The sequence below is a fragment of the Monodon monoceros genome, unplaced genomic scaffold, assembly GCF_005190385.1.
Source record: "Monodon monoceros isolate NGI ecotype Baffin Bay Population unplaced genomic scaffold, NGI_Narwhal_1 Super_Scaffold_21, whole genome shotgun sequence".
Taxonomy (NCBI): domain Eukaryota; kingdom Metazoa; phylum Chordata; class Mammalia; order Artiodactyla; family Monodontidae; genus Monodon; species Monodon monoceros.
The window spans coordinates 3,911,907-3,934,207 of NW_021703778.1; the positions used below are offsets into that span (position 1 = coordinate 3,911,907).

A 22,301-nucleotide genomic window follows, 5' to 3' on the forward strand; every position below is an offset into this window, starting at 1 on the left:
TCCTTGAACTTTCAATATGTTTTTGAAAAATACACAAAATCCATCCCTTCTCATGCTCTCTGCAGAGCCTTAGGTGCTAGGCTGGGATGGAAATGGTAGGGAAGGAGCCTAGTAGCAAATGTGTAAAGTTTTGATTAATACCAATAAATATCAAAATACAAGCAATGCAGGCAAAACAAAAGAAAAATATTTGCATATTGAAAACAGTAAGGACAAATAAAAAATATTGTTAAAATTTGTTTCTTTAACATAGACATTTTTCAGTGGGTTTTTTTCTTTCAAAAAATAAAACAAATTGGAAAATAAAACATTCAATCTTAAGGAACACAGACATATAAGAAAGAATATGATAAAAGGACAAAAATCAGGGAAATGTGGAAGAGAATGAATGTATTCTCTTTTAACATATTTAATGTTACCATAGTTGTATCTGTGAAACAGAAGCATTTTAATTCAACAGTGAGTACATTTTACTTCAAAACCGTGTATCACATTTTAAACAGTAAAGTACAAATAGTTAAAAATATAACACGATTCAACAACTGACCCAGAGCCCTCTGATTGCCTGTTTTCTCCAACAGCATGACTCTTGACGTGTTAGTAAGATTATCCAGGAGTAGCAGCATTGTGTCACTGAGCAAAGGGTGAGGAACTGAAGATCCATTCTGATGACAAGTTTATTTTAGAAAGGAAAAGTACAGTTCAAAATCGGAGGCAAGAATTGCAGACCATATAGGATGAAGGTGGAGAAAGTTGGCTTTGCCGTGCTCAGGCCTTCAGAGGCCTTTGACTTGCCGGAAGCTGTCACTTTTCAGGTGTCGTGGGGAGATGACCACAGCCCATCAGTGATGGGCAGCACCCCCCAGGATGATGTGCCACACACGCGAAGTGCAGGTGAGTATTTAACATACTTTCAGCTGTAAGAATCATTCCTAAAATGGCACTTAATACGACTGATAGTAGACAGTGCAGAAGCCGGCTCTTTGTTTGCTATGAATGAATGACTTTAAACCAGGCTTGTTGAACAGTTCAGTATAGCTGACAGTTGAAGGTTTAACATGAATGCAGAGCAGACCATGTTAAAATGTGGCATTGTCCCAAAGTACAGAATAACTAAGACATCCTACGTTTAGCAGCACCTTTTTGTAACAGTAACTTAAGTGAGCAGTAGAGAAAGAGCAGAGGAAAGGCTGAAATGGGTGTGACGAGAAAGACACAGAACTATTCAAAACTTTTCCAGCATTTTCTAGGTTAACTACAACAATCATGATTCTACAACTGAGTCTGTTAAGATTAAACCTTTGCTGTGTGAAAAGACTAGAATTTTACATTCCACAAGTCAGTGAATATCCCATTGTCCTTGGGATTATTTCTTCAGTTACATATTTAGTCCACACCGTTTACACATATGCCCACTCTACAGTTTTCACATGAGCGTGCTCTTTTGTCAAATCCTGCAACAGAGATTTTGCGGAATACTCTGATTTGGACTGGTGTGTTTCACAGTAAAGTGAGAAACGAAGAGTCCAGGTCAGAATTTAAAAAATGGAATCCGTTAGTGTGATTCTTTGAAAGGGATTAATGGTAGCAGCAAAGAAGATACATACCAGTTAGACTTCAAGAATTTACACATTCCAAAGCCATGAACTGGGATGAAACTTTGTATAGGAAGGGTCGGCGCTGGCGATCATTGATGTGGTACTGTGATGGACAGCTGACTGGAAGTATTTTATAAAAGTAACTTTAGTTGGAATACGGTTTCCCAATGATGTGAATATTTTACATCAAAAATTTATATATTATGACTACTGTTTTTATATTCAATAAATAAAGGTATGTCAACAGTACAGAACGAATTAACAAAGAGATTGAGGGAAATGGTTCCTATATTAGCTGATAAAACACTATATATGTTAACTCATTTTTACAACTCTGAGTTTTCTTTGGGGGAGAGGAATAAGGAGTTAGATGTGAAACAGTTGTACTTATAAAGGTCCAAGATATATTTGGCAAGAACCTGGAATAATCAAAGAAGCGAAACAAAAAATAGCTTAACTTATTTAACAAAATAATAATTTTTAATGTCCAGGTCTGAAGGTAGGCAATCAAGACAGGCGTTTTCCAGGGACAGACTTCAAGTGCCAGGTACTTGCATGCCTAATACTGTCTGTCTTACCTGTCCAGTCTTGACAGACGGACACTTAGGAGAGACAGGGAAGGTTTCAGGCTCAGCGTGACCACCACCTCGTGGGCCGCGTTGGGTGGTGTCCCTGACGCAGGGCCACAGCATCTTCTGGCTTCCCCTCAGAGCAGGTGTCCGACGCAGGAAAACCTCAACGTCTCATTCACTTCAAGTCACCTCCTTTTGCCCTGATTTCTTGCGAAGAGCAGAAGCTTTGGTTATAAGAAGCACTTTGAGGTTGTGACGGACAGTGAAAGTGTCAGAGCGGGGGGAACACAATGGGCACGGCGGGCGAGGCGAGGTGAGGAGATGGGGGGGAGTCGGGAGCATCTGTGTAAACGCTTCTCTCTCAGACGAGAGGTCGTCGGACATTTCCAGTGAAACACTCATCACAGTGGCCCGTGTGGCCCCTCTCCAGGAGCCAGCGAGGGGCAGCTCTCCGGGGCGTCCCCTCTGGTGGCGCGTGCCCTCCTGGCCCCTGACGGCTCGGCGGGCCACAGCGGCGCAGCGAGCCGCGGAGCCAGGCGGGTGGACGCCTCGGCCCCGGGCTGGCCGCCGCTGTCGTCAGCGTGCACGCCCGTCACTGGCTCGTGTGCACGCGGCTCCCAGACTCCTGTGCCGTGACCTGAGACACTGGCTACGCAGGACGTGGCCGTCACAATCAGTGTGAACGGCACGGAGCGGAGCAACCCTTGGAGTTTGGTTATATTTCCCAGAATTTATGGTCACAATGATTAACGTACAGGGATGGAGGAACATTCAGAAATCAAACCTTTTCAAGTCAGGCAGTCACACGTATTTACAGTATGTACAGACTCTCTACTAGAACGGGAATAGGTGTCTAGACGACATTATTACAAATTTCCTGAAGGTGGGCATTTCTAGTCCCTGTAATTCAGAAAGCAAATCTGCTGGCTTGGCATTAAGACTCTGAAATAGTGTGATCAAACTGATATATATATATATATATATATATATATATATACACATATATATATATATATCAATCAAATAATTATATAATTATCATAAGAAGGTGTTTGCAGAAGTAACATTTACAAACTGTCTATACAGTACACAATGCTAGTACATAGAAAATAGATTCTGACTTTGATCCCCTTGGTGTAAGGCAAGACAGTCTGTCCCCAAGATTAGTCAGTCAGCCAGAGGTACAAGCGAGAAACAGTGGTCCACGGATGACTATGCAAACCAGGCGCCTACATATTAAAGAAAGATCGGGAGAACCAAGAAATTCCACTTTTTACGTGGGCCGCTTGATTCTGGCCTGCTGGATACATCAGCCACGTTTTCGAAAACATCAGCTATGCTTCTTAAAATCCTGATGCCACCTGGATGGCAACAGCTGATACTGTTCAAGTGGCAGCGACCCTAGACGGTTTTCAAAGTGCAGTAGACAACCAGAGGACTGCAGCCTTTCCAGGCGAATTTATATAGCACTTACTTACAAAAGGAAAATAAAAAGTATATTAATACTCTATTTCATGCTGTTGCTATCCAAGCAACAGCAGTACAAAATATACAAGACAGATCACACATGATTGCAATGTAGACCCCCCAAGATTGAGTTGGAGGGTGGTGGTATACAAGACTTACTTAAAAATAAGAAAACCAACGACACAAAAGGGCAAAAGTCACTGGCGGATGTAAACCTCCCTGTTCCAGTCCCCAGCCTCATGCCGTCTCCTGGACACCCCTTCCCCCTCCCTGTCACAGTAGCGATCCTTGGATTTGTGGCGGCTCCACTGTTTATCGCCCTCGTTGTGGTCCTGCTCTCGATCCGGGTCCCGGGAGCGGTGCCGAGACTCCCTGTGTCTGCGTTCCGCACCCCCGTGGGGTTCCTCTCTGTGGCTGTGATCTCGGTGCGGGGCACAGTGGTCTGCATGTTCGTGGGAATAATCTTCCTTGGGCTCTGCGTACGCGGAGTCGCGACTCTCCTGCGTTTCTGAATCTAAGGTCTCCTGCCTGGAGAGGCCTCGGCTGGCCCCGCTGCGATGGCTGTGGTGCTGGGGTTTCTTGACTGGGTCTGGGCAGGGTTCTTCTTCAGCTTGGGAAGCAGAATGGGTGGCAGCCGCATGATCGGTCCTTGGATCCCCTTGAGAAGCCTGGAGGTGAAGGAGCAAACACAGGCCTCAGCCAAGGTCGGGGTCTGGGGAACTGTCACAAAGGCAAGTCCATACAAGTCTAGTCCCTTTTCAGAGTCTCTAAAGTGCTGAAATGAAATCTGACCTAGCTCGGTTGCTTAATGTGTTCGATAACATCCAGTAGCGTTTATATTGTATTGGACTTTCTGTTAATTTGTAAGCGCCTAGAACAGCACAGAGTAACTTTACAAATTTTTAAAAAATGAATGCATGAAGGAGGGAGGGCATTCTTTTATATCTTCTCTTGTGGTTCAAATATAGATATAGGTCCCTGAGATCTGTCTACACATGGGTGGACACTTAACCACCTCTGCTCGGATACAGGCGGGAAGATTAAAAATGCTTAGGATGTTGGCTTTAAGGGGAAAACGATAAAATGTCAAATGCTTAAATGGCACTTAATATGAGGCCAGCAGTGTGATGAGACTGTCATGTATACTGACTGATTAAATACAACCACCCTGTAAGCCAATCTCATGAGAAAAGTCACATGGCAGCCCCACAAGGTAGGGTCATTAGTATTCCTGAGGCAAAGGGCAGGTAAGGATTTTATCCAAGATTAAACCCCTGGGAAGGGGTGGAGAGGAGAGGGAATTGAACCCAGGTAGTCTGAGTCCACAGTCTGTGCTGCTGGCCACATAGAAAGTTCCTCTATCCTGGCCCTAACAGAATATGGGGAGAGCGGATTTTACGGTTTATAACACAGTAAGTCCCCTACATACGGACCTTCAGGTTGTGCACTTCCAAAAGATGCAAACATAGCTCCGCGTGTCAAATCACGTAAGTCAGATCATTTGTCTGGCGTACGCTGTCATGTGCGTGCATCCTCTACAAGTGGTTGTGCTTTTGTGTTCTTTACTGTATAGGGTACGGTGGTACAGTATCTTTATTTCAAGCCCAGGATGGTCGGAAGCGAGCGTAAAAGCAGTGGTGACCTAGCGGGTACGACTGTCCTTTTTCAGGGGACTGTACTGTAAGGTTAAAAATGTTTGATCTTTTGTTTGTTTCTTCTGTATTATTTGTGTGTGTAAAGTATAATAAATCTGTCACGGTACAGTACTATATAGCCGATTGTGTTAGTGGGCAGCCTAGGCTAACTGCTGGACTTACGAATGCCTTCTTGGAACGGAACTCGTTCGTATATGGGGGACTTACGGTACTTCATAGGAGGCTGTTTACACTCCTCTTACAGGCGCACAGCTCACGCTGGAGACACTTAAGGGACTCGGTGTTCCATCTCATTCTGGACAGGGCTGCCCAACTGGAACGAGCACGGCCCCGGAGCCCTGGACCCCAGTGGCGCGAGCGAAGGAGGGAGCGCTGCTAACCTGTGAGCTGGGGGCCACAGCGGGGCTGATGGGCAGGGTCGAGGTGGCCAAGGTACGGCTGAGGAGAGGGTCGGGGACACTGCTGCAGGGCGGGTGGGTGGCCTTCCAGTAGGCCTCCAGGTAGTCGGCGAGGTGCTCGCAGGCGTCCTCGAGCTGGTTCTCGTCCAGAATCACATCGAACAGCTCCTGCAGGGGCAGACAGTACAGATGGCATGCGTACAGCGGCCAGGGCGCCTTGCCTGTGCTGCCCCTGGGCCTCCTGCATGCCAGGAGCACGGAGGGCGCCCGAGGGCTGCGTGCTGCATCCCTGCCGTGGCGACGGGCTCCTCTCTTCGCAGGGGCTGACGGCCCGCTATGGCCTCACTGCTTTGCTGTGTGAGTGACCAGGCGTGAACAGGTGTGATAACAGTTGTTAGGGGCACCAGAGAAAAGTTGCCTGAAAGGAATTGATCCTATGTTAGGGGCGAGATGTACAAAAGAAAATGAGAATATAAGCCAGAGACTATGAAAAGCTGAACCTTGGAAACGACTGAGGCGAGGTGAGGATGTGAGGAAGCCGAAGCCACTACTGACTGGATGTGGCCCAGACTTCAGAATAGTTCAGAGTTCAGAGTTCCTACAAATGTAATGTACTCCCGGTAATTATAAGTGGGTCTGATCCCAGTTCTTAAGGCTTCTGATATACCTTCATTTAAAAAAAACAAAGCCAGAACAAAAGCCGGAAGCATACAGGCCCAAAGCATGGTATGCAAAGCAGGGGATTCGAGGTAGGGATGTGTTCAGGTGTCAGAATCTGGTTACTGAGTCCTTTAGAAATGGTCTCAGATCAATTTCTTAGACGGTAATGAAGAGCCAGCAACTCGCTCCCTGAGTAGAAGTGAATAATAAACCAACCCCAAACAGCCGTCTTTTCAACCAAAGTTTTGAAACAATGATTGTGTTTCATTAAAGATGAAACACAGATGACTACTGAGGTGTTAGATTAACAAAGCGAGGTCACCACGGAACACACCGTAGCTGTTCGTAAGCGACGACCATGACCTAGACAAGTGCTCTTGGTAAGAGGTAGACCATTCCCGTCTTTGGGAGGAAACCCACTGTTAATGGGCAGGGTTCTCTCCCTGGACAGGCGTTTACCTGTCCGTCTGGTTTTTGTTAACAGAATGCGGGTGTGAAGCCTTCAAGTGGATTATACTGCATAGAGAGACTTACCGGAGGGCACTGAGCCAGCTTATCTGCTGCTACCATCTGAACATTGAGGTGTTTAGCTTGAGATTTCCCTCGAGATTTTATTAACCTTTGTAAAACCTGTAAAAGACGAGATTCTTCAATTGGGGTATCTGCACTCAGGTAAACAAGGTTCATTATTCGTTCCTTTCTCTGGTGTCCTTGCATGCAGCACTGATGGTTTACAAATAGATTACGCTAGAAAACAGAATCTTCAAGATGATCAGCAAAATTAACACGTTGACATAAATCTCAGTCACAAGCTTCATAAGTCACCAGCGTGGAGATTTTTCTGAGTCTTGTCTTTTTTCAAGGCTAGCAGTTCTCAAACTTTGTCTCATGATTTATGTTTTTAAAAACTGTGGAGAACTCCCAAGAGCTTTTTATGTGTACTGTAATAGTTATATATTAGAAACTAAAACTGAAAAATTCATTTAAGAATGACCAGTAACCTCTTATATGTTAACATGTCATGCCTTCTGATAAAATAGCTAAGTTATTTGCAGGTTTCTCTACTGCCTGGCTCCACAGAAGACAGCTGATGTGCCCTGCTTCTACAGTGAATCTGCTACAGTGTATTGTTTGAAACAGGCAAAGAAAATCCAGTCCCCTATAGATACGTAATTAGTAGCCTTTTCAGATAATTGTGGATATCTTTCTTTGATACTACAGTAAACAAGTGGTAGCTTTTTAAAGACTAGCTCTCATGTGAAATCTAAATCCCTATCAATCAATCAATGAACTTTTCTTACTCTGTTACATTAAATTCCATTGATCTGTCCTGAAATTTGAAGGACATGTCAGTTGTTCTTTCCAATAAAAATGGTGTTCCAGGATGAAAGTGGCTACTTTGGTTTATGACTCGAAGAATCACACTGGTACCTGCCCTCAAGAAAACGGACTTCGAGTACGTAGCTAAAGAACTTGAAGTGTACTTCCCATTTCGTTACATAGAATATTAAAAAGGTTTGTACTGAAGAGTCAAAATTTAAGCATTTTTACTACTTCATCAGGACATTCTTAAGTGAAACTGGGTTGTGTGGCTTTTTTTTTTTTTTAACCTGGGAGTGCATGGGGAGGGAGAATGCCACAGCTGCTCCTGCTACTGTGGTCTTGATTCCTGCTTAGACATCACCCCGCGCTGCTTCTGCACCATTGGTGCAAAGGTCAAACCAGTGAAAAAGGGGGAGGATGTCTGAGTATTAGATAATGCTTAGATAATAATCATGGAAATGGTTCTGACCTCATGGACCCTCTAAAAAGTGTTTCAGAACCTCCCCCACCAGGGATCCACGGACCACACTTTGGGAATCACTCACTCCCCTAAGCCATGAAACTCATCATGCTTTTGCTTATGTGGATCGTAACAATTCTCGGCCACCACGTCTCTCTTCAGACCCTTTGTGATGGATGAAGACACAGCCCGTTTATAATTGGAAAGCAGACTATAGATACACATTCTAGTAAAGTTCCATTACAGAGCAAACAGTAACAACCCTACTTACCTTAGGAGAAGAAATCTTGACATACACTATAATAGGGGCCAGAGAGGTTTTACTGAGTTGGGCTGGATGATTAATAGTATCTGCATCAAGGACCACCAGTTGCAATGTTCTTGCAAGTTCAAAAATCCTTTCAATTTCACTCTGAACTTCCGCTGTAAAAGGTTAAGCAGAGTTTGATTGATTACTTTACAGCATTTTTAAACCAGATTGAGACAAAGTAAAACGGTACTCAGGTAGGTGAGGTTGCTGTCTACAGGTAAGAGAGCTGGTAACAGGTGTCCTTTGGGGAGAGCCGTTCCTTCACAATACCTCTAGCATTTAGGGAATTCCTCTCTCAACCAGACATCTAACACGATGTCTATGAGAGTCAACGTTTCTGGCTCTGTGCTGACGTGTTTTTGGTGCTATAAAACTTCACTCCATGAAGTCATTTCATTAAAATGTTGTGAAATAGAAACTTGAAGAGAGGTCTTCCCTGTGTTTGTTTCTGACCACTCTAGCCTAGCACCCATCACCAGCCTTCCTGTCACTGCACGGGCTTATCTGTGTTTATATGCCACCTATTGGTACGCCTTCTGGAGATGATTCATAGAGTCTAGAGATGCTTATTACCGAGCTGAACTACAACAGAAAACAGGAGAGATTTTAAGAGTGTTACAACAAACTCGTCCAAAAACACACTTCTCATATTTCCCACCAACAAAAGAACAGCCCTGTAACATTCATGCTTTAAAAGGGCGGTTATAAATTAGAGTCAGCATTACAGGAATACAAACTATATAAACATCCAAAAATCTACTTGAATGCCAAAGAAATTTCATGCAGTTCATCTGCTTCTCCATTTCTGTACCACTGCTGTCCAGTGCGGTAGCCACAACCCTCATATGCCTGTGGAGCTCCTGAAGTGTAGCACATGTGAATGAATGAATAAATTTTTGAAATTTAATTTAAATAAGAGTTAAATAGCCAGAAACTACTTTACTAGACATCATAGGTCTATAAAGCATTATATGTATTTTACAGTGCCCACCGCAGTCATGAAGGGCCAATTCCATGAGATTCCTAGACCTACAGAATACCATTTAATTCCTCTTATGCATTTGCATCCATGCCGAAGATTCCTGGAGATAATTTTAACTAGTACATTATTCCAGAAAAGGCAAGTCACTATTGTCTGCCTCACAATATGTTATGACTAGAGGCCTTTCATTTAACCTGGGTGTCTTTAAAATCAGGGCCCAAACCACTTGAGATACTGGCTTTAAAATAATATTTGGTCACATTACCACCCATGACATAGTTTTGCTAAAAGAAAAAAACAAACCCGTTAAGCTGCTGGATCTATCAGTTTATAAGAAATACAGGGAACAGACAATTATATATAAACTACGCCCGTGTAATGCAGTTAGCAAAATTCACTCTCTGAAAACCCTGCAGAATAAGTGGCCCAGTTTCTTCAAAAAACTACAAGGAAATAAAAAAGATCTATGGAAAACGAGATTAAGAGATTTAAGGACCTAGGAAACATTCGCAATGTATGGACTTTATGTGGATTCTGATTCAAACAAATAGTAATTGATATATTTATAATGCATAAAGTAAGTGGATAAAATGTTTATATATATAAAGATGTATGTGTGTATATGTATAATACATGACAGTTGGGAAATGATACATGGCTGAGTGGCAACCTGATATTTGGGATGTACTGTTAAGGTCTGGCGATAATGGCGATATGGTTTAAATAAAAAGAGTCTTCAATGTTTAGAAATACATACTGAAACATTTACAGATAACATCATGTGATGTCTGGGATTAGCTTCAAAATAATTCAGAGACACGAGAGGAAGGCAGGGGGAAGACTGGAAATGAAACAAGATTGGCCATGAATAGATGACAGTTGAAACTAGGTGATGAGTACCTGAGGTTTCCTATAACATTCTTTACTTCATATATATTGGAATTTCCTTAAACAACAGTTTTAGAAATCATTCATAATAGTGTTCTAAAACATTACTGACACTCTTACTTGCTCTCTTTTCTCATGCTCCTTAAAATTTTATTCCAATATAACCTTGCTTCTTTGTGCCCTATAAATGTTTTCACAGCCACTGATCCCCAACGGTCAAGTTCCGATCTAAGTTAATATTTATTGTAAGCATTAAGAAATTTGATTAGTCTACGGCCAACACCACACTCAATGGAAATGCTGAAAGCTTTTCCTCTAAGATCAGGAACGACACAGGGATGCCCACTCTCACCACTTCTTTCAACATAGTATTCAAAGTCCTAGCCAGAGCAATTTGGCAAGAAACAAATAAAAGGCATATAAATTGGAAAGGAAGTAAAACTCTCACTGTTTGTAGATGACATGATAGTATGTACAGAAAACTCTTAAAGACTCCACCAAAAGACCGTTAGAACTAATAAACAAATTCAGTAAAGTTGCAGGATACAAAATTAGCTTACAAAAATCTGTTGCATTCCTATACACTCATAATGAACTATCAGAAAGAGGAAGGAAGAAAACAGTATCATTTACAAATTGCATCAAAAAGAAAAGAATACCTAGGAATAAATAAAACCAAGGAGGTGAAAGACCTGTACTCTGAAAACTGTAGGACACTGATGAAAGAAACTGAAGACACAAATAAACAGGTATTCCACGCTCATGGATTGGAAGAATTAATATTGTCAAAATGTCCACACCCAAGTGATCTACAGATTTATTGCAATTACTATCAAAAATCTAATGGCATTTTTCACAGATACAGAACAATCCTAAACTTTGTATGGAATCACAAAAGACCCCAAACAGCCAAAGCAATCTTGAGAAAGAAGAACAAAGCTGGAGGAATCATGCTTCCTGACTTCAAACTATATCACAAAACTATAATAAAATAGTATGGTACTGGCGTAAAAACAGATCCATAGATCGGCGGAACAGACCAGAAGAGCCCAGAAGTAAGCCCATGCATATATGGCCAATTAATTTATGACAAAGGAGCCAAGAATATACAGTGGGGAAAAGGACAGTCTCTTCAATAAACTGTGCTGGGTGAAAACGACAGCCATGTGCAAAAGAGTGAAACTGGACCACTGTCTTACACCATACACGAAAATCAGCTCACAAAATGGATTAAAGGCCTTAATGTATATCCTGAAACCATAAAACTCCTAGAGAAAAGCAAAGGTGGTAAGCTCCTTGACATTCGTCTTGGCAATGCATTTTTGGATTTGACACCAAAAGCAAACACAAGAAAACCCAGAGTAAACAAGTGAGACTACATCAAACTAAAAAGCTTCTGCACAGCAAAGGAAACCATCAACAAAATGAAAAGGCAACCTGCCAAGTGGGAGAAAATCTTTGCAAGTCATATACAGGCGTACATCAGAGATACTGCAGGTTTGTTTTCAGACTACTGCAATAAAGCAAGTCACATGAACTTTTTGGTTTCCCAGTGCATATAAAAGTTGTGTTTACACTAAACTGTAGTCTATTAAGTGTGCAAAAGCATTGTCTTATAAAATCAATGTACATACCTTAATTGACAAATATTTGATTGCTGAAAAATGCTAACCATCATCTGACCCTTCAGAGAGTCACAGTAGTAACGAAGATCACTGATCCCAGATCACCGTAGCAAATGTAATGAAAAAGTTTGAAAGATTGCGAGAATAAGCAGAATGTAACACAAAGACACGAAGCGAGCAATGTTAGAAAAATGGTGCCAATAGACCTGCTCAAGGCAGGGCTGCCACAAACCTTCAATTTGTGAAAAACACATCTGCAAAGTGCAGTAAAATGAAAAGCACAATAAAATGAGATATGCTTGTATAGGATGAGTTGATTTCCAAAATATATAAAGAACTCTTACAGCTTAATAGCAAAAAACCAAACAGTCCAATGAACAAATGGGAAGAAGACCTGAATAGACATTTTTCCAAAGATGACATACAGATGGCCAACAGGTATATGAAAAGGCGCTCAACATCACTAACCATCAGGGAAATGCAAATCAAAACCCCAATGAGATATCACCTCACACCTGTTAGGATGGCTATCATCAAAAAGATAATATAACAAGTACGGTGGTGATAATATGGAGAAAAGGGAACCCTCCTGCACTGTTGGTGGGAATGTGAACTGGTGCTGTCACTATGGAAAGTGATGTGGAGGTTCCTCCAAAAATTAAAAATAGAACCACCATGTGATCCAGTGATAGAATCTTGACGGAAATGTGGAATTGGAAAAGAAAAAAAAAGCACAGGTAAAAAGAACAGGTTGGGGGTAGCCAGAGGTGGGAAGTGGGGGGTGGGTGAGGGTGGTCAAAAGCACAAATAAGTCCCACGGATATGACGCACAGCATGGTGACTATAGTTACTAATATTGTATATTTGGAAGTTGCTAAGAGAGTGGATCTTAGGAGTTCTTCTCACAAGAAAAAAACTCGTAACTGTACGTAAACTTGTAACTAGACTTCTGTGATCATAACACAATATATACATGGGTCAAGTCATGTTGTATACCTGAAACTAATCTAATGGTATATGTCAGGTATGTCTCAAAAAAAAAAGAAATTTGATCACGAAGATTTTCATCCATGTACTCAGTTAATAATAACGGTTAATCACACAGAGTCCCACACCTAAAAAAAGCTTCATTTTTCTTAGCAGTTTGAGTACTATGAAAAAAAAAAGATTATAAATGTAATATTTGTTCATTGCATAAAATCTGAGTAACATAAACATAAAAAAATAATCCATTATCTTATTATGTATACAAAATTACTTTATCAACATGTCAATTGCTTAATATATGTATCATGTATATATGTGTATATGTATGCAAATATTTATATCTTCTAGTATTCTTACATACACAAATATCTTAACACTTTTTAAATTAAGGGGGGGAAATGAGATATTTAAAAATTTTAAGGAGTTTTTTTCAGAATCCCAGTGCAACATATTAGTAAGTAAACCTTAAAAAAAGATGACCAATAAATTCTGAAGAAAATACTTCTAACTTCCAAGTAAAAGTGATGCTTCAGAAAGAAATGTATCTGTACTAGTGGTTTTTCTTTGACAGAGTACATCATGCTTAGAACTTATTTCAAAAAAGAAATGTCAAAGACAGCTGATGTTCATTTCTGAAACCGAAAAGACTTATTGACCTGTCCAAATCCCAATCACTTAACAGCCGTTGAATTAAAACTGGTGCTGATACTATGGAAAACAGTATGGAGGTTCCTCAAAAAGCTAAAAATAGAGTTGCCATATGATCCTGCAATCCAACTCCTGGGCATATACACAAGACAAAACTATAATTCAAAAAGAGACATGCGCCTCTATGTACATAGCAGCACTACTCACAATAGCCAAGACATGGAAACAACCTAAATGCCCATCAACAGATGAATGGCTAAAGATATGGTACATATACACAATGGAATACTACTCAGCCATAAAAAAGAATGAAATACTGCCATTTCAGCAACATGGATGGACCTAGAGATGATCATACTAAGTGAAGTGAGTCAGAAAGATAAAGACAAATACATATGATATCACTTACATGTGGAATCTAAAATATGACACAAATGAACTTTTCTAGGAAACGGACTCACAGAACAGACTTGCAGTTGCCAAGGGGGAGGAAGGTGCGGGAGGGATGGACTGGGAGTTTGGGATTAGCAGAGGCAAACTAGTGTATATAGGATGGATCAACAACAAGGTCCTCCCGTATAGCCCAGGGAACCGTATTCAATATCCTGTGATAAACCGTAATGGAAAAGAATATAAAAAAAGTACATATATGTATAACTCAGTCACTTTGCTGTACAGCAGAAATTAACACAACATTGTTAAATCAACTGTACTTCAATTAAAAGAAAAACTCAGAGCTCAGAAACAATCATGTTTTCTGGAAGATGAGAAAGAAGGGAAGTGCGTTCGTTTGGAAAGACATTTCTCTAATTGAACAATACTGTAAAAACAGAGGCGGTTGTTACACTTTGTAGCTAGCGTTGGACGATATCCAAGCGGTCAGTCGAGAATTAATAAGACTTGCGATGGCTCTGGTATCAGTGATGTAATGGTAATTCCAATGCCATTTCATAATCACTAAGCACAGAATTCTAGTTTTGACAAGTTCCTTACTTATCCTAAAAAACGAAATCTGTAAAGCCCCCTCTAAGCCTCTTTTCCTTTCCGCAGGCCCAGGGAGGTCTGCCTCTGGGCACCCAGTCCCAGGCACCAAAGTGGCTTCCTCACTTCATAGAGTGTGTGATCCTTGGTAACAGGCTTCATTTCTTGGAGCTCCCTAAGTGTTCTTTTTTGGAAAATGGAAATGAGGGACTAAGTGAATCAACATGCAAAGCATTTATTGTGGTGCCTGGCCCACAGTAAATACTTAACAAATGTCAAGTATTGCTTTGTGCCTACCTCTGTTAACATTTATTGCATTGTATTTTGATGATATGATTGAAAACTTTTCCGACAGGCAGTGAACTGACAGAAAACTGGCAACAGTACGTAATTACTTCCATTCCTTCCGTCAGTACACTACTTGGTACACGCTTGGCACTCAAAGACTGTGTTGAAAGAATGAATTAAAAAGGCAAAGGAAAAATATAATCATTTAATATATATATAATGTAACATTTTTTTGCCTTTTTAATTGACTATGTATTAGGTAGAAGCTGCTGTTGTAGAAAAAAGTTCATTAAATCTTCAAAAACATGAATAATGAATTCGACTGCCAAAATATATTTAGATGAAGAACTCCCTTTGGGTAGAAATACTGCTATAGCTGGGCCATTGGAGCAATCTTGTGGAATAACAAGTGCTAATTTATTAAGACAGACATAGCTACGCTGGTAATGGATAGGTCACGAGGAGGGAAGAAATGAGTTTCAAAAGATCAATAGTCCCGTAAATTCCACATCGCATCGATTCGCAAGGCTAGTTTTAGAGTCTATCATCCGCCCTTCATTCTCCATGAATTATTTTTTTCTCTTCCTCAGAGAAAGCAGAGGTGTAATTAGGATCACGACACTGCTCGATGGACAAAATCCTGGACCGGTGGTCAGGACACCCAGGGTCTAGCCTTAGCTTTATTCGTTAGTAGGTGCCTCACCCACACCACACAGGTCCCTTCACTTCCTATGGCTCTCAGATCCTTCACTGAACAGTGATGGGCTTGAACAAGATCGGTAGTTCTCAGACTCTGGCATATGGTAGAATCACCAGGCAGCCTTGTTAAACCAGAGATTGTAGGGTCCCACCTCCAGAGTTCCTGATTTTATAGGTTTGGATGGGGCCTGAGAATGTTCAGTCTTCACTAACGCCCCCATGATAATGATGCTGTTATTTGGAGACCACACCTGAGGACCAAATAAGGGGTGCTCTCTGGTGTGTCATCCCCGTTCCACAGTCCCTGGTGCTACCAACATAAGTGATGAACTTTCCTTTAATTGATGCTTCTGCTGAGATAACTGTAGGCTCGCAAGCAGTTGTAAGAAATAACAGAGAACCCTGTGCCCTTTACCCAGTCATCCTCAATGGGAACATCTTGCAAAACTGTAGTGCGATATCACAACCAGGACATTAATATTAATACAATCCACCCATCTTATTCAGATTTCCCCAGTTTTATGTACTCGTGTGTGTGTGCGCGTGCTGAACTCTATGCAGTTTTATCATGTGTAGGTTCCTGCATCCATCACCACAGTTTAGAGGCAGAACAGTTCCATCAGGACAAGGTGAAAGAGACAGACTTTTAACAAATTATCTCCACTGACTCCTCAACTGCACTAAAAACATTTACCAAGCTGTAAACATTATTATCTGACCACCTAGTTGCTAATATACAAAGTAAATGCCTTCCCCTGCTCCGTGTGTGTTTTCTGTCAGTTACAGCTGTTGCCACGTGCACGGCTAAATCTAGCTTCACTTCCTTTACTGTCAGTTACAGCTGTTGCCACATGCACGGACTTCCTTTACCATCAGTTACAGCTGTTGCCACGTGCACGGCTAACTCTAGCTTCACTTCCTTTACCGTCAGTTACAGCTGTTGCCACGTGCACGCCTAACTCTAGCTTCACTTCCTTTACCGTCCGTTACAGCTGTTGCCACGTGCACGGCTAAATCTAGCTTCACTTCCTTTACCGTCAGTTACAGCTGTTGCCACGTGCACGGCTAACTCTAGCTTCACTTCCTTTACTCTCATTTGCTGATATTTTCCCACTTTCGGTACATAGTTTTTGCTATCGTGCGACACAAGTAGATCCCACAACTGCAGTTGTGTACAAACGGGTGCAAAGATGTTTAGTTTCCTAAGCTGATTTGTCCCTGGAAAACTGCTTGGGGGAAAACCAAGCCACAGTTTGCAGACAGTATAAAGTTGGGCAGATTAAAGAAACTCTGAGGTGAATTATTTCATAAAGCAATAAGTATCTGAGTTTATTAGTTTTAAAAGTTTGGATTTGGAATTGGCAAATAACTCTTACCAGGCCCTTTGCTATTTTTTTTTTTTTTTTTTTTTGCGGTACGCGGGCCTCTCACTGTTGTGGCCTCTCCCGTTCCAGAGCACAGGCTCCGGACGCGCAGGCTCAGCGGCCATGGCTCATGGGCCCAGCCGCTCCGCGGCATGTGGGATCCTCCCGGACCTGGGCACGAACCCGTGTCCCCTGCATCGGCAGGTGGACTCTCAACCACTGCGCCACCAGGGAAGCCCACCCTTTGCTATTTTAATTTAAATAATATTTTTGCTTCTAAGACTATAATGTAATTTATGTGCATAGCTAATGTAGATATTTTAAATTACGATGCTTGACCAATATTGCAACTGAGAAAAAAGGTGAGAAGTTTTATGAGCCCATATAAAGACATCCATACAGGCAAGGAAGTCCTGTACCACTCCCAAAACCTGAGTATGTACTTAAAGCTACAAAATTTTCAGGTTTTTTTTCTTCATGTCACACAGTGGTACATTAGCATAATCAACTCCAAATGCAACATACTATACTTCTGTTTATGCAGTGAAAGTTTTCTAAAATCTCATGTATAAAGCAAAGTTTTACCTATCAAATTATATCTTCAATATACAGGATCTTTCATCCTTTCATAAAAGAAATAATTGCTATAATTGATCTCGTCTATTAAATTTGAGGTCAGTTTTCTCAAATTTAATTTTTTATTAAATGTATACAAGAAAACGATGCTTTTGAAGTAAGCTCCCTGGGACTTCCCTGGTGGTCCAGTAAGACTCTGTGCTCCCAATGCAGGGGGCCTGGGTTCCACCCCTGGTCTGGGAACTAGATCCCGCATGCCGCAACTCAGAGGTCACGTGCCACAACTCAGAGCTCGCATGCCGCAACTAAGAAGTGCACATGCTGCAACTAAGACCTGGGGCAGCCAAAACAAGTAAATATTAAAATAAAAAATAAACTCCCCCAGTTTGCCCCTACCTGCCCTTGGGTTGAAAGAACTTCCAGGATAATAAGCAATGCTTGAAAGAATAAGTTCTTAGCAGTGGTTTCTGCCCCCAAACTCAGTGTCTGGTTTACCTTTCCTCCAGCATACACCTTCCAGCAGTTCACAAACACTGGAAAATAATTTGACTTAGATCTTTGAAATGCTAATACTCTTTAAAAATAAAGCAACATTGCAGAGAACTTATTGTGCAGACTGAGGAAACATGCTAGATAGAAACTGGTTTAAAGGGTAAGAAAAACTGACTTCAATAAAAGCAAAGATTGGAGTGTTGATACTTTAATACAGACAGTTTATCCTCTTATGGGGCAATATAGCAGCAATAATTCTCTCCCCCCCCCCCAACTTTAATATATCCTTAATGTCAGCACAACTACAGCTTAAAAGAATACCACGATAGAGAATAACTTGTCTTCCCTGGAGAAAATACAGATTTGTGATGTACAACAAACACTGAATGCAAAGCCATTTTCCAAGTTTGCATAAAAACAGAGGACAGAAAATCAAGGTGTGGCGCGTTCGAGGAGAGGGGCAGTGTCAAGGTGTGACTACCCACTTATCCCATATATTTTTACTAAGCGCCTACTTTGCGCCAGTCAGTGTGGGGTGTACCGGGGAAGCAATAATGAGCCCAAAGAGATCCAATCTCTGAGCTCACAGGGCTTATCATCGAGTGGGGGAGACAGGCATCAATGATGCACTCACGCAGTGAGGGTAACATGGCGGCCCTTCCCGTGATTCAAAGGGGGAGTCAGGTGAGGAGGGAACGGCAGGTGCAGAGGCTCCGTGGCAGACAAAGGACTGAGTGAAAGGCAATGTTATGGATTGAATTGTGTGTCCCCCCTCCACCAAATTTCCTGTGTTGAAGTCCCAACCCCCAGTACCTCAGAATGGAAGCCTATTTGGTGATAGAGCCTTTCAAGAGGTAAAAAATGTGGTCCTACAGGTGGGCTCGTATCCATGTGACTGTATTTGGCCACAGGGCCTTCAAAGAGGCGATTAAGCTAAAATGAGGCCAGTAGGATAGGGCGGGCTACATCAGTATGACCGGTGTCCTCATAAGACGAGAGAGAGAGAGAGAGAGAGAGAGAGAGAGACACCAGGGAGGTGCAGACACAGGAGAGGTCACGTGAGGACACAGTGAGAGGGTGGCCGTCGGCAAGCCAAGGAGAGAGGCCTCAGGAGAAACAGACCTGCTGACCCCTTGATCTTGAACTTCCAGCCCCTAGAAGTGTGAGAAATAAGTTTGTTTCCGCCTCCTGGTCTGTGTGATTTTGTTACTGCAGCCGTGGAAGGCGAGTGCAGACGGTGTGAGGTGAGGCTAAGAGCTGTGGACACTCGGGGTCCAGGTCCAGGTCGAGGAGTTCTGCTGTCGTCCAAGAACAATGCAGAGACATTTACAGTTTGAAGCAGGGATGTGTGCGGAACAGATCTGCTGTTTGAAAAGATTTCTTCGGCTGTGGCATGAAGAACTAAGGGATCCGGGTCGAAATAGGTGTGAAGTACTCACGGTGCCTCGGGGCCCTTGGAATGGAGCAGCGGTGTAAACAGTGCGTGTGATGAGACAGATGGGACAGAAATTCAGGAGGCGAAACTGACAAGACCTGGAGATGTGCTGGGGAAGGAAGTGCGGGTGCTCACGTATCAAGAGGGCCACAGAGTCTCCTGGTTCTCCAAACGGAGATGAGCATCCTGACTGTTAGGACTCAGATAAGAAACCCCGGGAAATTATCAGAATACAGGAAAGCTGATAAATTCTCTTTAGCATGTGCTAAGTGTGAGGAATATACAAGGCAACACCGTCAAGTAGGATGTACAACTCTGGAGTGGAAAGGCACTGTCCGGCTTGGGGTACAAACTGTGAGCTCTCTGCATATAGGAAGTAACTGGAGTGATTGGTATGAATAATTTTGCTGAGAGAGGGGGACCAGAGAGAGGACCCGAGAGGGACAGTTAAGAACCCCTCACAGTCTAAAGAAGATGTGGTCTGTATGTATATATACATGACTCAGCCATTAAAAGGAATGCAATAACACCATCTGCAGTAACATGGATGGACCAAGGGATGATCACAGTGAGTGAGTAAGTCCAAAAGAGAAAGACAGAGACCACATGATATCACTGCTATGGGAATCTCATGTACGACGCAAATGAACTTATCTACGAAACAGAAACAGACTCACAGCCACAGAGAACAGACTGTGGTTACTGAGGGGTAGGGGGATGAGGGAGGGAAGGAACGGGAGTGTGGGATGAGCAGCTGCAAACTAACTGGTATATATGGGATGGATAAACAACAAGGTCCTACTGTGTAGCACAGGGAACTATATTCAATATCCTGTGAAAAAACATAATGGAAAAGAATATGAAAAAAAGTATACATATGTATAACTGAGTCACTTTCTGAACAGCAAAATTAACACTGTAAATCAACTCCACGTCAATAAAATTAAAAAAGAAAAAAGAACTCACACTCAAAAGCCACAGAGCATAAGCCTGCAAAAAAAGGAAAGGCAGGAGGGCCAGAATCGGTGCTGTTGAGGAATCCAAGGGAAGGGGTGCTTCAAGGAGAGGGGGACAAATGTCCTCCAAATGTCACTGCAACGTCATGTAAAACAGATTGCAGTATGTCCACTGGACTAGTGACAGGGAGGTTACTAGTAACTTCTTTATAAACAAATTTGGAGCCAGATGGAGAGTGAATAATAGTGACTGAAATGGGGACACTAAGTTTGGAAAACTTAGATTTTGGGGGGCTGTGTTCAGCCGGGTGGTGGGGACAGAGAGAGAGGTCGAGGCCACTGAAGGGACTCTGTGGGTCAGGGCAGGGTATTTTATGGCAGTTAAATTTTTAAATGGAATTAAATTAATTATTGAAAAAAAATCCATAATTTAGGAAAAACCCCAGATGATAGCACCAAAACACTGAGAAGCTGGCAGGGGATAGGGAAAAGTGAATCTTCTTCTCCAACTGCTTTTCTTACAATGCTCATTTCTCACAATTCTATAGAAGCAGCTTTAAGTACGTTTTTATGTTAATGTTAAAATTAATGTGCAGTGGGGAACTCCCTGGCGGTCCAGTGGTTAGGTGCCTGCGTTCTCACTGCCAAGGGCCCGGGGTTCAGTCCCTGGTGGGGGAACTAAGATCCCACAAGCCGCACGGCATGACCCAAAAAAAAAAAATGTGCAGTGAAATTGACTTTCTGAGGGGTATCCAGCTATATGGATTTTCGCACGAGTACACACTTGTGTAACCTCCAATTCCATCGCTCCCCAAACTGCTATTCCTTTGTGCTCACACCCTCCCCCAGGTAACCACAGCTGTTTGTCACTAGAGTTTTGGCTTTTCTAGGACATCATATACATGGAACCATACAGTATTTGACCTTTCCAGACTGGCATCCCACCTCGGGGCCTTTAAAGGCACCTATCGCGCCCTCTGCCCAGAACTTCTCTCTTTTCTCAGGTAGCTGCAAGGGTAAAGAACTCACAACACAAAAGATTCTGCTAAAATGGCACCTTCTCAGGGAGGCCTCGCCTGACTCCCCATATAAAATCACATTCTCCTCCTCAGCTGACTCTCTACCTGCTGCTTCTACCAGGACTCACCAACCACCGACTAACTGTTACCTGTCTACAGCTACTTCTATTAGCTTCTGTCCACACCTTCTCTGTGGAACGAGAGCTGTATGAGCGTGAGGATGTGCTGTCCTTCACGTCTGTGTCCCCGGCACTTACCGTGACGCCCTGTACATGGGTGGTTCTCAAGTGTTCATCAATGGATGAATACATGCCTAAAATCTAGTCATGGTTCCGTCGAGCCTTAAGGATAAGCCCCAAATTCCTTAATATCCGCCCCCGTCTCCACCCTTTATCTCTCTGGTGTCATCTCCCACCTCTCTCTTTTTTAAACCATACACTCCGTCAAAGTAAAGCACGTATGTTTTCCAGAAGCCTCTGTGGCTCTTGAAATCCCTATCATACCCTTCACTCTTTCGCCCTTTTTCCTTGGCTAAACCCTATCCCGTTTTAGGTCTCAGCTCGGGCTTCGCTCCTTGGAGAAGCTGTTCTTGGTGGATACGCCTTCCTGCAGCCTTAGGTCTTCACCAAGCAGTGCAACGCACGAGCAACTTTCTCAATCACCCTCCATTTCAATGAGCTGACAACTTATTGGCCTCATTGCTACAAGCTCCTTCATCTTTTTTGTTCCCTGACTTTGACAGTCACTGTCTAGTGTATGCTCACTCTATAGAGTGCAAGAGTCTTGAACAGTAATACATAGTTGGTAGTTTCACAAAAGCCTTGGCAACCAACACGAAACTGTGACGCCATTGATTCAAACGATGAGTCTAAACAAATCACCTGACTTCGTTCATCAGTGGAAACAATGGAACGAGCA

The 22,301-nt window shown here is 42.5% G+C and overlaps 2 protein-coding genes across 6 annotated transcripts in view; one reads left to right on the forward strand and one right to left on the reverse strand.

Moving 5' to 3' along the window:
• The window catches only part of NSUN6 (NOP2/Sun RNA methyltransferase 6), an 87,258-nt gene extending 86,448 nt beyond the window's left edge, over positions 1-810 (forward strand). For all 4 annotated transcript variants that reach the window (XM_029236409.1, XM_029236408.1, XM_029236407.1 and 1 more), the window contains one exon: positions 582-810. The gene's annotated coding sequence lies outside the window, so the exon portion shown is untranslated. The remainder of the gene's footprint in view (positions 1-581) is intronic.
• A 1,672-nt stretch (positions 811-2,482) lies between these two features.
• CACNB2 (calcium voltage-gated channel auxiliary subunit beta 2) overlaps positions 2,483-22,301 on the reverse strand; it is a 405,711-nt gene continuing 385,892 nt past the window's right edge. For both annotated transcript variants that reach the window (XM_029236405.1, XM_029236406.1), the window contains 4 exons: positions 8,405-8,556; positions 6,885-6,980; positions 5,673-5,858; positions 2,483-4,305 (listed from right to left, as the gene is read on the reverse strand). In XM_029236405.1, coding sequence (XP_029092238.1) covers positions 3,835-4,305; positions 5,673-5,858; positions 6,885-6,980; positions 8,405-8,556 — 905 coding nt within the window. In that variant the 3' untranslated portion in view covers positions 2,483-3,834. The remainder of the gene's footprint in view (positions 4,306-5,672; positions 5,859-6,884; positions 6,981-8,404; positions 8,557-22,301) is intronic.